The 15387-nt window shown below is 37.2% G+C and overlaps 2 protein-coding genes across 2 annotated transcripts; one reads left to right on the forward strand and one right to left on the reverse strand.

The window, feature by feature from the left end:
* Positions 1 to 6111: 6111 nt before the first annotated feature.
* On the forward strand, positions 6112 to 9303 carry LOC145778850 (uncharacterized). The gene is made up of 3 exons (XM_082590435.1): positions 6112 to 6482; positions 6994 to 7373; positions 8749 to 9303. The coding sequence occupies exons 1-3, from the start codon at positions 6176 to 6178 to the stop codon at positions 9121 to 9123; spliced, it is 1062 nt and encodes a 353-aa protein (XP_082446561.1). The 5' UTR covers positions 6112 to 6175; the 3' UTR covers positions 9124 to 9303.
* A 387-nt stretch (positions 9304 to 9690) lies between these two features.
* Positions 9691 to 13604, reverse strand: LOC145778355 (beta-keto L-gulonate decarboxylase-like). The gene is made up of 6 exons (XM_082589827.1): positions 13378 to 13604; positions 12600 to 12691; positions 11878 to 11989; positions 11619 to 11804; positions 11048 to 11240; positions 9691 to 10671 (listed from the first exon to the last, which is right to left on the reverse strand). Exons 1-6 carry the CDS (start codon positions 13562 to 13564, stop codon positions 10452 to 10454), a joined length of 990 nt encoding a protein of 329 aa, XP_082445953.1. The 5' UTR covers positions 13565 to 13604; the 3' UTR covers positions 9691 to 10451.
* Between the last annotated feature and the right edge of the window lie 1783 nt (positions 13605 to 15387).

Here is a 15387-nt window from a genome sequence, read left to right on the forward strand (position 1 = left end):
CTTTTCATCTCTCTGATACGAATGCTAGAAGGTATTAGTCACAACTGACAAAGTTGGTGTACAACAAAACAGCTCATCTGAATGGTAAATATCCATTTGAAGGTATCTTATAGACGGAACAACTTACAGAAGCAACATCATAGCAGATGCCCACCAAAGTCATCACTCTGTCAAAGCCACTACCGGTAGGCTCTACGGTAATTTCGAGATTTACTTTAGGAGAAGGGAAGGTAATTTGATACACCCCCCCTACAGAAATGTAGAAAAAAATATTGTCATTAGGTGGAAGATCTGTGAAAATAATGCCTACAAAAATTGCATCATGCAGCTAACTCGTGCTTTTATGGCATAAAATTGTGAAAGTGTGTTTTTTGAGTATTTTTGTAAAAATTTTAACTCATGATTATCTTCGTCTGGAAAATTAAAGAAAAGTTTCTGAAAGATGAAACCAAACTCATTTGACAGTTCATTGATAAAGCTTCAAGGGCATGTCACGTTTTTTCTGCAATGTGCATCCAAGCATACAAAAATCAGTATTTTATAACTTTTTTTAAAAAAGGTAAATTGATACATGTGGAGAAGGTAAATTGATACAGTATATTAAATTCTTTTTTGTGACTGTAATAAATGTTGACATTGATCTACTTGATTTAAATAAGTTATTCTTTATTAACAAGACCTGCTACTTTGGGAAACAACTATTATATAAGCTTTCGTAGGCCTACACGCTATCTGCTGTCAAAAAATGAGAAAAGTGCAAAGCACCCCCCTTGAATAAGAACTCCAGCCAATGATCCTTCCCATGACCATCCCGCTGCAGAAGCTTCGCCGCACACATGGGCCTCAACAGTCATCTTTGCACCCAAGCACGCCAACCACATATTAAATTTTCATTTATTGCTTTGCTGTCAAAGGGGATTTCTGTATTAGTTTTACTGTATCAAATTACCTTCCGGGTGTATCAATTTACCTTCCGTGAAAGGTAAATTGATACATTTGAGTGACGTTTTTAAAACTTCAAAAAAAAAGTAACAAAAATAAAAAAGTGAAAATGTTTTTAAAAAGTGTGTGAGGGATCAGACTTTCATTTCAGCTTAAAATCAATAGTTTGTGTCAGATAATTTTCAGTTAACAGGCAAAAATGTTAAAAGTGTATCAAATTACCTTCCCTTCCCCTACCTTGTTCTTAATGATACAGTGGTTTATTATTTCAACAGCACTAGATTTCAGGCAATCCGAAACTGTAGATCAGGTCTACTTTGGAATCCAGCAGCCTGATGAATGTTTGACCTGTTATCCAGAACCAATTGGTTAATGAAACACTGTGCTTAGATAAGTGATAGGTTGCCACAGGGAATTTAACCCGGATTATGGCAAGCAAGGAATTCCCTCTGCTTCAAACATAGCCTAAGTTACTGAAAAATTTTGCTGTGTTGCTTCATATAACAAACTTTTAAAAAAAACTTACGTTTGTAGACGTTTTTTCAGTTAGGCATCTTTTTTAGCTCTACTGCTCTAGGCTACGCCGCGCACTGAAAAAGTCAATAATTCTACCCGAAAAAAAAAGGTGGACCAAAAAAGTTTTGATTTCGATAGAGCGCCATCGCGTGGGAAGATTGTGACAGAACAGTAGGCCTACCTAGATTAACTAGGAGTTTCCACTACCCCACTAAGAAAATCCTGTGTACAGCACTGCGAGAATGAGCATGGCAATTCTGTGCTGGTTAATAGTGGAATGCTCTTCCAAGAAAATCCTGCAGGGACTAGCCGACTTCACTGCTTATAATGATTCCGCAATGCATTCAATTAAGTCAACACAAAGTACTCGGGTAGGTCAGGGATTTCTGAAGATTTTCTTCAGAAAATCCTGGGGTAGGTCTTCGTTTAGTAATTGGGCAAAACTCAGCGCCGATTTTTGTAAAAAAAGTAACCGGCTTTGCAATCGGAGAATTGGCAAGGTTAAGCAACAGTCGTTAGGGGAGGGTGGGGTAAGATGAGCACCTTTTTGCTTTTAAGTCGCTTTTACAAAAGAACGGTTTGTTTTGGAAAATTTTAATAGGGTAAACTTAAAGCACTAGTGAATCAGCTACATTTTAGATTGAGTTTTATCACCTTGCGATTTTTATTTTTTTTTATATTGATACTTATTCGCGTGTTGCTCAACTTACCCCGGCATAAATTGTATGGGGTAAATTGAGCAATGACCTGGGGTAAGTTGAGCAATTCGATTAAGTTGAAGCATTCCCCTGTCAGTTAGTTTGTATAATTGCGAGGCATTATGCTTCACAACACAACACTGTTTTTTTTTATCCAATACGAACCTAAAAAGACACAAATTCAACAGTTCAAACATTAAATAAGCTAAGGCTATTTCTTTTGGGGTAAGTTGAGCAATTGCTCCAAGATACAGTACTTCAACTAGCATTGCACACTTTACCCCATCCTGATTTTTGTGACAAAATTACAAATATTTAAAAAACTACAAGACTAACCAACCTGAACGTTTTATTGAATATCCTCACACTTTATACTTACCAATACAAAAAAACAGATTTGATTTACATAGTGTAACAATAAAGTTATTCAGTTTTTGGCAAAAAAATAAAAATTTCGAATTTTCGACATATGCAATATAATCTGATATAATTGCGTGCCATTGTAAAATGCAATTGTCAGTGGACATAACAAATACATTGAGTGAAGTGGCATTATGAGTGATACATCCAGAATAAAAATAAAAAAATTCCGCCGACTCGTTTTTCCAAAAACAGGGGTTGCTCATCTTACCCCATTGCACACTTTACCCCAGTCTCCCCTAAATGTTTGCTTGAAGGTTTCAGTAAAACATAATACAAGAGCGACATGTAGTGGATGGAACTATCTTAGACAGCAAAAACTTTACTCTGGCAATCTCCACACGTCACAGTTCAATATCGCCACCTCTGCAAACCTCCAGGTTAACCTTCCAACGAGCTTTTTGAAGCAAATGTGAAAAATCTTTTTCACTTGGTAGGCCTAGCCGACATCATTTCGCTTTTACGAGCTCGTCTTAACTTATGCTACTTGCTCCTCTCTTTTTTGTAAACTCCCTTGCCGCGTTGGGTCAAGTATTTTTTTTGATTGATTGATTGAATCTTTATCCTCGGACTGGGAAAGCTTCTTGCATAGCTTAATCCTGGCAGTTTCGCATACTTGTAGAGGCTTTGAATCACTTGCGCAGGCCCGGTCACCGAGATTGACAGAGTGAAGTTTCCGATTGTTGAAATGTTGTTGCCGGGGAATTATTCCATCCATTAGATGCCGCTTTTTGCTTTGAAAGTCCAAAACAAATTTAAACTTTACAGAATGTTCTTAATCTAAAAATAAAAATTCCGCAATCAATTAAATTATATTAAAATGGCAATTTGGCACTTGAGTCCTCTATTATGAGTTGTCTCTTTGTGGGCAATGTAGCCTACCCTTAGGACTAGAAAAAGATAATTTATTTTAGTAACTAGTTTCTGTCATATAAGTTGATTTTGCAACTACAAATTCCGGTCAAAATGTGTTGAGAATTTTATCTATTTCACGAGGAAATAGATTTTAATATTTTTCTTTATACAAATTCAGGTTCGTGTAATATAAAATGACTCAGGTTACTTTGATATAGAAAATGTTTAGACAAGCACTTTCCGTTTATGTTCAGTCAGTGTCTGTAAGGTAAAAACTTTCTACTTTTCAACTCAAGTTTAAGTATATACAATGGCTTAAGCCTTGTACTTTACAAGTAGTTAACAAAAGACCAAATCAACACGGGATCCGCTGTGTTGGGTAGTTGAAAAACTTCAACTGGGAGACAAGAGCACTTCTGAATTGTACGCTAGGGATGACGCATTTGCCATTTTGGTATTTTATTGTAGAATCGTCTTTTTAACACCAAATGTAGTTGAATCGACGAAATATTAGTAGAAAGATAACTTAAATTTTTGTATCAATTTTTTGACGTGAGAAAACACTTTCTCGATTCGGATTAGGCTACTGCTCATGTCCTGCCCACACAAGGAAGTTTATATTTATACAAAGAAGACGGAAAACTCTCGTTTAGTTGGCAATTGCAAGCGCACAATCGCTTTTACGGAGATTTAAAATTTTATTCAGAAAATATTTCTCAAATGAAGCTTATCTCCTACACTGGCTAAGGGTAGTCTAAGACTTATAAGTTATAACCTAAGCTATTTTAGATTTAAGTGTACCGAGGGCTCATTTGCAGCCCCAATTCGAACCGAGACTGACTTTATGACAGGAAGTTGGTAACCTTCACAGGCAGCTATCAACAGTGGCGGGGTAGGTCCAGTATTTTAATGATGAATGCAAGCTAACAAGTAGATTTTATTTTGACAAACTAAACTTATGATTGATTGAATCTTTATCCTCGGACTGGGAAAGCTTCTTTGAGAGCTTAACCCTGGCAGTCTGGCATACTTGTAGAGGCTTTGAATCACTGACGAAGACCAGGTCACCGAGATTGACAGATTGAAGTTTTTCGATTCTTGAAGTGTTGTTGCCGGAAAATTATCCCATCCATTCGATGCCGCGGAATTGAAAGCAGTTCTTAACGTGCGTTACTCAAGCACACACCCCGAGAGTCGAACCAGCACCGCATGATCTTGAAGCTATTTCGTTCAGGAAGTCACGCGCTCACTAACTGAGCAATAGGAACTGTGCTATCCAACCAACTGGCTTGAATTCAGATCATAAAAATTTGGCTGCAATCCGTCGCATTGACGACAGACTGAAGCAAGTTCAGCCGAGTTTTTTGCGTATAAATATTTTTCAAGTAGTCCTAGAATAAAAAGTGTTCTTAGAGCAGATATAAACATGCCACTTCTGCAGCTTTTGATGTAACGTTCATCTTTTTATCTCCAGTGGCTTTCGTAATATTACAATTTTTATGAAAATGGTTACTGGGGACCATAGAAACGCCCAGCGCCACTGTGTGACGTCATTATATATTTTCAATTTTTTTTTCACGTTTGTGTTTGTAAAAGTCCACTACAAATTTTCAGAAAGGGAAAAATCCATAAACCTCGCCATTTTTTGGCACAGCCTATAGTGCGGAGCCGCTGAAGCAAAATAAACGTCAGTTTACCTTAGATAACACTATTTTGATAGGAATGACGAGGTCTAAGCATCGATAATAAAATTTTCTTGAAAGATTAGTCTGAGTGTTTCTGCCAATCAATATTTTTTATTTTAAAATAAAAGATTTAATTTTACACCTCCAACCTACACAGGGTATAGGATAAGCTGCAAACAGAACTATTCACACAAAGTTTAGCTTAAAGTAGGATGTACTATCGTACTGTATAATATTTATTTTAGTGTGTAAACTAACTCAGTAATTCTATCACCAAGAAAAAGATATACATACAAATAGACGTTGATTGAATCAATGTAGGCTAAGGGTAAATCAATGTAAAAATGACGGATTTTGCTCTTTGGGATAGGTCGGTATTTGTGTAATGCAAATGGATGGTAGGCATGCACATTTACACTTTCCATATAGCCTTCCGCCGCCTAAAGCGATACACTGTAACAGCTTTGAAACGCTCTGAAAGTTGAATTGCTTTATTTGCATCTTCAATAAATAAACGAACGAGTATCAACAATCAACATTGTTGCATCAGCTAAAGTTTTAACAGCAGATTTACAGCAGTACCGTTAGCGTTATGCTAGGTTACGTTATTTTATCAATCTTAGAAAACTAAACTAAAAAAAGAGCTGCATTCCACTTCATGAATTATACTTTCAACATAACTTTTTTTTAAGCTGCCATTTCATATTCAATCGCAAAATCATTGATGTCACAAAATGCCTGTAATACCATTGCCAGTAAAAAGTTAGGCTGCATTAAAACAAAATTGGTGATCACTAATCACTATAATAATGTGTTTTTATATAGCGCTGTATCCATCTTAGAAATGGGTTAAAAAATAGAAATCCTCAGCGCTTTGCAAAGCAGACAGGGTCTTGTGACTTAAAGGCTACTAGACTTGGATTCTTAAAAATTAAGTTGCTCTTATGAAGGTCTACATTTATTTTACAGAATAATTTGTTACACTAAGAGCTGAATTGAGTTTCATTCTTGCTCCAAAGTTGCTGATTGATCAAGCGTGAGTTTGCAAGCAGCAACAACATGCGTTCAAACCATCAAAGATTTCAAAATTCTCAAAGTAACATCCGTTTTTCCTTAAAATTATCTTCGTCCAAAAATGATGGAACAAAAACCCTGTTAACAAAGAGAGAGAACATGGAACGAAGAACCTCATGCTTCAACACTCTTCCGCAAATTCCTGATGGTGGAAACAGCATCAACCTTCCTCCAGTAGAGTCAAAGCCACCAACCACTAAGAGCTGCTCCGCTGTGGATTTGCTGCAGCTAGCAAATGCTTTCTCCAACACCAGTGGACCTCATAGTCGCAGACGTTTAAGTAAAATCTCAGGTGAGACAGAGGCTATGGCAGTGACGCATCTAGAAATAAAATTTCAGGGGAACAAAAGCAACTATTGGGGGCCAAACATCATTCACCATGAATTATAATGGTATTAAAACCTTGTAGTAGCCTACTATAAAAATATATTTGGGGTGGGGCAAGATAAAGTCGGTCAACTTTTGTTGCCGCAAAGTAGCCTAAGCTACAAATTTGTGGCATTGCAAAGCGCGCGTTGTATGCAGATCAGGCCCGGATTTAGGGAGGGCAGAGGGTGCAATTGCCCCGGGCCCTCCTTTTTGAAGGGGCCCCGACGTGGAAAAATGTAATTTTGTGTTATTATTATTATTTTCTCTCAGCCTTTGAAGTTTCTGCAAAATGCCTCCTTTTTGTTTCAAGGTTAATTTTGCAAAGTGGTGACCTTTGATTTTTTTCACGGGGACCCCGATCTAAACGTGCCCCGGGCCCCCCATCAGCTAAACCCGGCCCTGATGCAGATCAGTAACTCTCTACTTTTTTTCAGCGGACAGCATCACCCGTATGACGTTTAGTGCTGTCCAGAAGCAAATTTTCTTGGGAGAAAGTGTAAACAGTGCTCCCGATGTGTTTTCGAAACAAAAACGAGATGCTGTAGCAAGAAAGTCCAACCCCAACGAAAATACAACGTCTATTGAGGAAAATATGACAACTTTTGCAAAATCATGGCCACTAGCACCTCTTCAGCAACACTCCACAGTTGCTAGGTTACCACAGATCACTTCTAATAAAGAGAAACACCATCCACATAATCTCAGGACCGGCTTGAATCAATTCAATCAATCCAGATCTTTCCGAGGGAAACAAACCATGTCGTCAAGGGAGTATGACGAAGATGGTTTGGATATAAATGGTGATGTGTTAGAGGTAGGTAATGTTTTAAACATTGAAAAGTTGCGATGATGTAAGTTTACGTAAATTAACGTCTGTAAAGGGTAAAATATTCAAGAGAAGTTTTCAGTCTTCAATTTTTTGTAGGTTGTATTTTTGGAAGTGAATAGGCTATGTAACGTTTTTTCAACGGTCAATTCCCAGTTTGCGTAGCCTACGTGCTTTAAATTATTTGCCCATTATGAAGGTTCAGTGAATGTTATCATGTTTGCTTACCTGTCAGAGATTCTGCGCTGCAAAATACTTTAAGAACGCTGCAACTTTAAATTGCCATAGCTCACATATTTCATCGACCTACAATTGAAGGGTAATCTGAAAAAGATCTTTTAATTCGGATCCAACTAAATTCAAGATTTATCTTATTGTGACAAAAGTAAATTCCTAAGAAAAATTTGAAGAGTTTACTTTCCTTGTGCAAACTCTTCAAACAACACAGCTTTTAGAGTTGCAGAACAACTTAATCTTTTTTATCTAACAATAATGTAACTAAAACGAAACAAGGGCGATTCTATTCGGTTTTTATTCATTCTGGCGTAACAAAGGCTTGTGAGAAATTTAACACAACAAGGTTTCGAGAAAAATGTGGTTGTTTTGCTTTTAGGTTGCTTTTCTATTATACCGTACATTTAATGTTAAAATTGATAAGCCATCATTTTACTCGATCTTTAACAAAAATATTGGTCTTTCAAGTTTAAACTAACTTAGGCTATAAGTTTTTTTCTCAAGCTTAAGACTTCAAATGGTCGAGATTTGTTGACCATTTGATGAATACAGTGGGCCTATAAGTTGATACAAATAGCCTAGTTGACGGAACTTAAATTGTGAATTTGAAACTGTAACATCTTGCAAGAAATCTGAAAATATTATTCCTAAAAAGAGGAGTTGGTCCTTATGTAGGATCCGATGACTTATTAGTTCCTGTCGCAGAGTCGCGTGTAGGGCTAAATTGCGTTCAGACTAAGTAATGTTGTTTTTAAATTAAACTAAGTTTTAGTTTTGAACATAGAAAATAAAAAGGAATTTGTAAAGTTTAACGAAAAAATGGGTGTTTTAATGTTTGTTGCATTTTTCGTTTATATGTTTACTTGAATTAGCAATCATAAACAATACAATTTTACTGCCAGTTAGGCTACTATGTATTCTCCTTTAATCGGTTAATTAACGCTATAGTTATAAATTATGCCTCAGAGTAGCTACATCGGGCTTAGTCGATTCTACCTTTCAAATCAGACATTAACAATAAAAACGATTAGGCCAAGGCATAGAAATACTTTCAATCAAGTTTCAAGACCTAATACCTTTTACGGTTGTTTTTGTCACAACAGCATTTCATGAGTTGTATATTTTGCAGGTAAAAAGCAACACTGTCTCGAGCGATTCCTTCAAAAGCCCCGATGGTAGCAGTGGATCAAATCAAATTACAATCGAAGCCGTCACTTCCATACAAATCACAGAATCATGTAAGCAAACAACTTGCGGTGACTGCAAGCAACAACAAAACCAGTTCGAACCAGAACTGGGCAGTTCTAGAGATTCGGAGTTCACTCACGTCACTGAAGAAAGTGTCAAAGTTCACCCTGATGCTGAAGAAAGCAAATACACAACGGAAGAAGCTGAGGAATCAGGAGAATTAGACAGAAAGTGTATGAAATGGCTTGAAGATGTTGCAAAAGAAAGAATGCAAAATCCAGATAAATTTTTTCTCCCTCATCTTTTAATGTCTTGATTGGGACATGTTTGATCTGACATCAGTAGTTATTGCAATTATTAAGACGTTATTGTGAGAGGTTATTCTTCTTCCTAAGGCTACGTTCCTGTTCTCGTTCCATATTGTACACACAAGCTTGAGCGCATCTCGTTGCGTTAGTAGCCTTCTATTCATTGTACTGTATATCTTAATTTATGTTTCCGCTTGATTAATACATTCTACAAATTTGCTTGGACTGCTGCAATGTGAGCACAAATAAGTTAGTAAAAAAGCCGGGATTATCCGACAATGTAGTATGAATTAGTGGTGCCATACTGATGACCCCAGGCTCACAGGCAAAACGTGTGTATCACTGTCACTTGACTGCAAAATTAGCATCACAAACAAGTTTTTTCTTCAAAAAATAAAGGTGTCAATCTCAGTGAGTGATTACCACCCCCCTTTAAGAACGCTCTCCTGCACAAACTACATTGCGTAGGAGTTACTTGACTCTTTCTACCAGTTACTTGACTCTTTCTACCAATTTGCCCCCTCGCGGTGGGGTGCTTACACTACCAGTGACCACTAGAAAATAAAGAGAGCCAGTCCAAACTTTTCTGTTTATTGCTGAAAATTGAAAATTTAAAACAAAAAATTAAACGTAAAACATGAACACTCGTGATTAGCCAAAATAAGAAAAAGTTGATTCTTGAACTTCCAATGCTACTTTGTGTAGACCAAGCCTGTCACCAAAAATAGAGCAGGAGAAGGCAACGTCACATAGAACAAAGAAACTACCATCCATTTACCACGAATTTCATGCATCTGGAAACCGGAGAGCGAAAGTTAAATACATCATTGCAATTTGTTTGTTTTGGTCTACACTGAAGCCTAAGGTGAAAAACAAAATAGAAACATCAAAATACAGTAAGTTCCCAGTAAAAAAAGGAAATTCGTGCAAAAAAGCGGAAAAATTGTTTGCGGAAATACAACTACTTCCACTTCAATGAGGTAAATTGCAAAATTTCCTGATAAGGTTCTGATACTAAGCTTCCCACTGCATTAGCAGAAAAGACTTTCCTTCACACCAAAAAGTTTCAAGTTCAACAACTGACCAACCGTGACCATAAAGGAACAATGTGACAGTAAATCTGATGACGTATCAATATCATGTGTTTTAACAATGGCAGCACGGCAGTGACGGTATGACAATTATGCATAGATATTAAAACAAAAGGATTGGTTATAATTATATTCGCCACTTAGAAATCGCGCCCAGGAATTACTGCTTCACCTTCTTCGAAATGATTGCGCAACGTTCTATTTTAAGTTGTGAAAACAAATTCTTTCCTAGCCTACGCCACAGTTCAATCTCTCCCAATTTGATGAGTTTTTTTCGGTCTATCGACTCGGTAGATGTGCTCGGCCGGTACAAAGTAGCCCAGGTACTCAACTTCTTCGGGTGTGACGTCAGTATGGTAGTGGCCGCCAGTACCGGCAGCTTTGTTGTACCCGTGCGTATGTTCCACACGAAGATCCAAACCCATGTCTTCGGTTATGAAGGTTGACAGGCACATGAATGGAGCACTGAGGTAACATAGATAGATCAATACAATGAAACTTAACCAAGCGGCATTCTTATTGCAACCAGAATTATGGCTATTGGTTGAAGGCGTAGATTAAATGGATTGGAAGTCGAGAATGTCCAGTCGCGCCCAGCTTTAGTTGTGCAATTAAGTGCCGAGACACAGCAGCGTACTCTAGGCTGGTGTCGAACCGATGCCCTTTCGAACATATGCTCTCACCACTCGACCACGCAGCTCTAAATTAACGTACTAAATTAAAGTATTAACAAATGTTTTCATTTTTCTGCGGATTGAAGGACACTTGTTGACTTATACAAATTGACTTATACAAATTGACTTATACGGACACTTGTTGACTTATACAAAATCGCACATACCCGGCCTGATAGAAATTCAACCAATTGTTTACGTCGCTGTCGCTGGTGAGCGAAGTACAGGAGAAGTCGGGCATGACGTGGATCTTTATCTTTCCGCTCTTCAACAGGAAAGTTCCTCCCATCCCCACTGGACGCTGAGCTCCGTAATGACTTTTGATGGCATTTCGTAAGCAACCGACCAAATCATCTTCCCCTGTTAAAATATTCATGTCACTTAAAACAGGAGGACGCTCCTTAAAAAAACAAAGCATGGGATTAAAGCGCAGACTGGAGTAAAATCCACTAAAATATGAATTACTTTAAACCAAGCAGAAACTGAACCTAAAGTGGATTTTTCTTTCTAATGTGAAGCCTTGTCGTGTAAAAAGAAAAACAGGACCCTCTTCGTCCTTCCCAAATAAATAAATATACACAAATTTATTTGTTTTATTTGTTTTCAGAGAATAGTTCGACATCAATTTACTGAATGTTGTAATTCTACAAATCGATAGGCATGGGTCTATGAATGTTCGATTCCATTCTTCACAATCGCAATCCTTCAACCAAACTGTATCTACAAAAGGCGTCTTACCTTTGCGACATTTTGCCCTGACCTCTAAAACCTTTCCTTGCTTTCCCTCGCAGCAGTACAAGTTAGCTAGAAGTCCAAATTCACTTTGAGAATTATAATCTTCTTCGTAGCTTTGAAGGACATGAGTCTGGTCGTCCGGAATAACCTTCGCAACATGAACCAAATTTCTTTTTTCAATTCCACAGCCTGTAAATATTTGGAGAAAAAATATAAACACAAATTCTTCGACAAGAGATTGAAAATTAGAACATCCACCAACCACTGCAACGAATGTTGGGCATCATTTCACAGTTGACTCCAACGATATGTTTGGATCCGGCTCCAGCTCCAAGGATGAAGCAGCCAGGCAACTCCACTCGGGAAGATATGTCCTGCAAGAGGAACAGTGCCAATAGATGTGGTATACGTTAGACCATTATAAGTACTTTATAATTTTATCATAAGGAAACACTACATGTACATTGTACAGTTATCTTTGTATGAATACCATTAGATAAAAAATGTAACTAAGCAGCGACACTATCAACAACATTGGAGCATTTTGATCTTAACTTTCTGCATCCTGCATATAAGTAACATCATGAATTTATTTTAGTTTCTTAATCCTAAAATAAGCAGATACAGTATCGTTGTGATTTACATACAACTGCCATGACACATATATATTTTTAAAATGGTGGTGAAGCAGCTGATAAACACTTAATGTCATGTAAAAACCGGCTGGAGATATAAACTGATGTCAAAAAAAACCTTACATCCAACAAAGTGATTTGAAATACGGTACTTCATTATTACTCATTTAGCATATTATGTACAAAAAAATTTTAAGCTTGCCATGCCATAAAACTTCAATTGATACCATGACCAACATAATGCTTGTAAATGTCAGCTAATAAATTCACAAAGGTAAATTCAAAAAGATAAACACCAACACTCTTTGTTTCGATTAATACAATATATAAAATTTTAATTCACAAATACCTGCAAGTCGTACACTTTTTCTTTATATTGGCTCAAAGGAACCAAATATGGAACACCACCTACATCTGCTAATCTTCCTTTTCCACAAATGCCTGTCAAACAGCAACCAATTTAAAATGAAATCCACACTGAAAACATTTATCATAAATCAAAAGTAATTATTGCCTTCATAGATAAGGGTGTCAAAATACGCTGTTATTCCAGATGCACATTTGAGATGGTTATAAAACGTTGACTGGAAATAAAAAAATATTAGAAAAGCATACTCAGGTTGTCCTACTCTTACTGTCTGCTTCCATTGCATCAGGTCTCTCAAATATATTTGCAGCATCACAATACAAACACAACTAAGATGCAAACATAGGTTGTAAAAAAAAGAAAAGTTTTTGATGTTGTTAGGAATATGTTGTATTTTTTCTTTGAAAATAATTGTCATGATGTGTCTATTAGAAGTTAGAGCTTATAAGACATAAAAATATTTTACAAATAGCATTAAAATAGCAAAGTTAAAAATGTTTATTTGTGACAATTATATGATGCTCTGCTCCCATTTAGTCTGTAAATGCACCATTAGTTCAAAAACCTGAAAATGCAAAAAAGTAACATAGAATGATAGACTTGGTCACTTGATACAACTCTTGAATAGTGCAGTTGAAATTTACATACGGTAATGAACACATTGATAACTCATACACCGACTACACTTTTACATGCAATTTCCAAGAATGACTACAGCATTTAAAATTTAAAAAAAGGCTTTTCATATGAAAAGGTTCACCTGAAGACGCCAAACCAAATGGTTCTTTGCTTAAGTCTGGGCAATCAACTACAGAACAAGAAGCTTCTTTATAATTGCTCTGCAAGCCGCCTTGCATAACTCCACATAATTCATCCAGATCAGGAACATGTAGAGCAAGGTTCTCCACTTCCATTGAACGTTCAGGATTTCCTTTGTTGGATTCCATCTCAATGTTACTGTATTACTCGGTATATTTGCTAGCTATGTTTGTCTAAAATAAAAAAAAACATTCACTTCAAATAAAGCATTTTCTTTAGGATGTGGCTGTATCTACAGCACTAGTGTTAGTGTTACCAGATAAGGAATTTTGCCCTGATTTGATAAAAATTTAAAGCCGTTGAAGACACATATAAACTTGTGATGTCGGAAACTTTGAAGTCCTGGGCAGACAGAAAATTTCTAACCCTTGCAACATCTGCTACGCAACAATGCTTTTTGATTGCAACCATGGTAACCAGTGCAGTAAATGCAGTATAGCTACTTTGTTCCCTTTACCTACAAGTGTGAGTAGTCATGTGCACAATGACAAGGCTTTATTTGAATTCTATGCCATAAAAAAGCATAGTTAGTAAAGAATGTCACCATATGAGCAACAGCTCAAACAACTTTGATGCTAAGGTTATTCTTGTTCATTGTAAAGACAAGGCTTTGCCTGAATACCTGGTCATGTCATTGGTACAGTTACTTACAAAAACTCAGCAGTTACACACCAGACTCAAGATCAAGCTGACGTGGTTTGACTCTTGTGATGTCCGCTTGAGCAACACATTTCAGGACTGCTGTCCATTCAGTGGCACCTAGTGGATGGATTAATTCACAGACAAGAATACTTTAACAACAATGATTTTGTGCATACAATGCATTAAACAAGACAATGGCAAGGCAGACCACCTTCACTCAGTGGTGAAACGGGTTCAAATAGAATTGACTTTGTAGGTTTTGGTGAGGTAAAAGCCCATCAGAAATCATACACACAGTGATGACTGTTGTGACCACTTCACTTACTGGCACTAGTAGCCAGCAGGGTTGCCATATTGGCGTAATTTTCCTGCCAAATTCCACAAATTGGGTGTTTTTTGAAAGCGTTTGGCAGGAAAAAATTACGTTTGGCAGTTTTGCATTTCTTTGGCATTTTATTTTTGTGTCATGGCATTTTTTTGTAATTATTACGGTACCGGTACAACTCACCACCGTGCTACAGTTTTTTCAAAAACTTTTATTAATGAAAGTCCATCAAAAAACTTTAATTTATGGACTGGAAACTCCGAATTCCTAATTTATTGAAATGGAAGCTCCAACCCAGAGGCCACTGGCCAGTCACCAACCACAGTTGGAGTTGGACTGGGCAGCTGGAGAGATGCGGTTTTGACATTTATTTTCTTGCCAGTAGTAAGTGTTAACAGGGTATGGTTAATAATGCTCAGTCGCACCATTTGAGTTGAAAGCATAGCTTAGGCCAGAGATCTTGTAGAAATTTGAACCGGAACGTATTTGGCCTACAGGTATGCTGTACTGTGTATGAATGGGTGGCTGGGCTGAACACGTTGATATACAGGTAGGCTGTAAATCTATACGGGAGGCTACTGTCTTAAAGAGCACACGGTCACTGTGCAGCTTACCAGGAATTTTGTTGACTTGAGCTGCTGAATTGGTACCGGAAGTTCCTCACCAGTACCGTACATGCAGTCTATTATATATGGCATTTGAAAAAGCATGTGAAAATGAAATGCATTTTTTTATCAGATTATAATCAAAATCTAAAATTGTAGTCTGCAAGTGCCGCCCCCAGACGTGCTGCCGGAGCGCCCCCCGTGAAACAATCGCTTTTTACAAGTCTTTCCTCACAAACTTGTTGCTGGGTGCAAATTGAGGCACCGCGCGTTGTTATCATTTCATTATTGGAAAGTTGAACATGAAGCAAAGTCAAACATCTATTCGCGCATTCTTAAAACCAGCTTCCAAAAGGCGTCGAGATGATAACGCTGAAGA

Source organism: Aplidium turbinatum, chromosome 10, assembly GCF_918807975.1.
Source record: "Aplidium turbinatum chromosome 10, kaAplTurb1.1, whole genome shotgun sequence".
In the NCBI taxonomy this organism is placed as follows: Eukaryota; Metazoa; Chordata; class Ascidiacea; order Aplousobranchia; family Polyclinidae; genus Aplidium; species Aplidium turbinatum.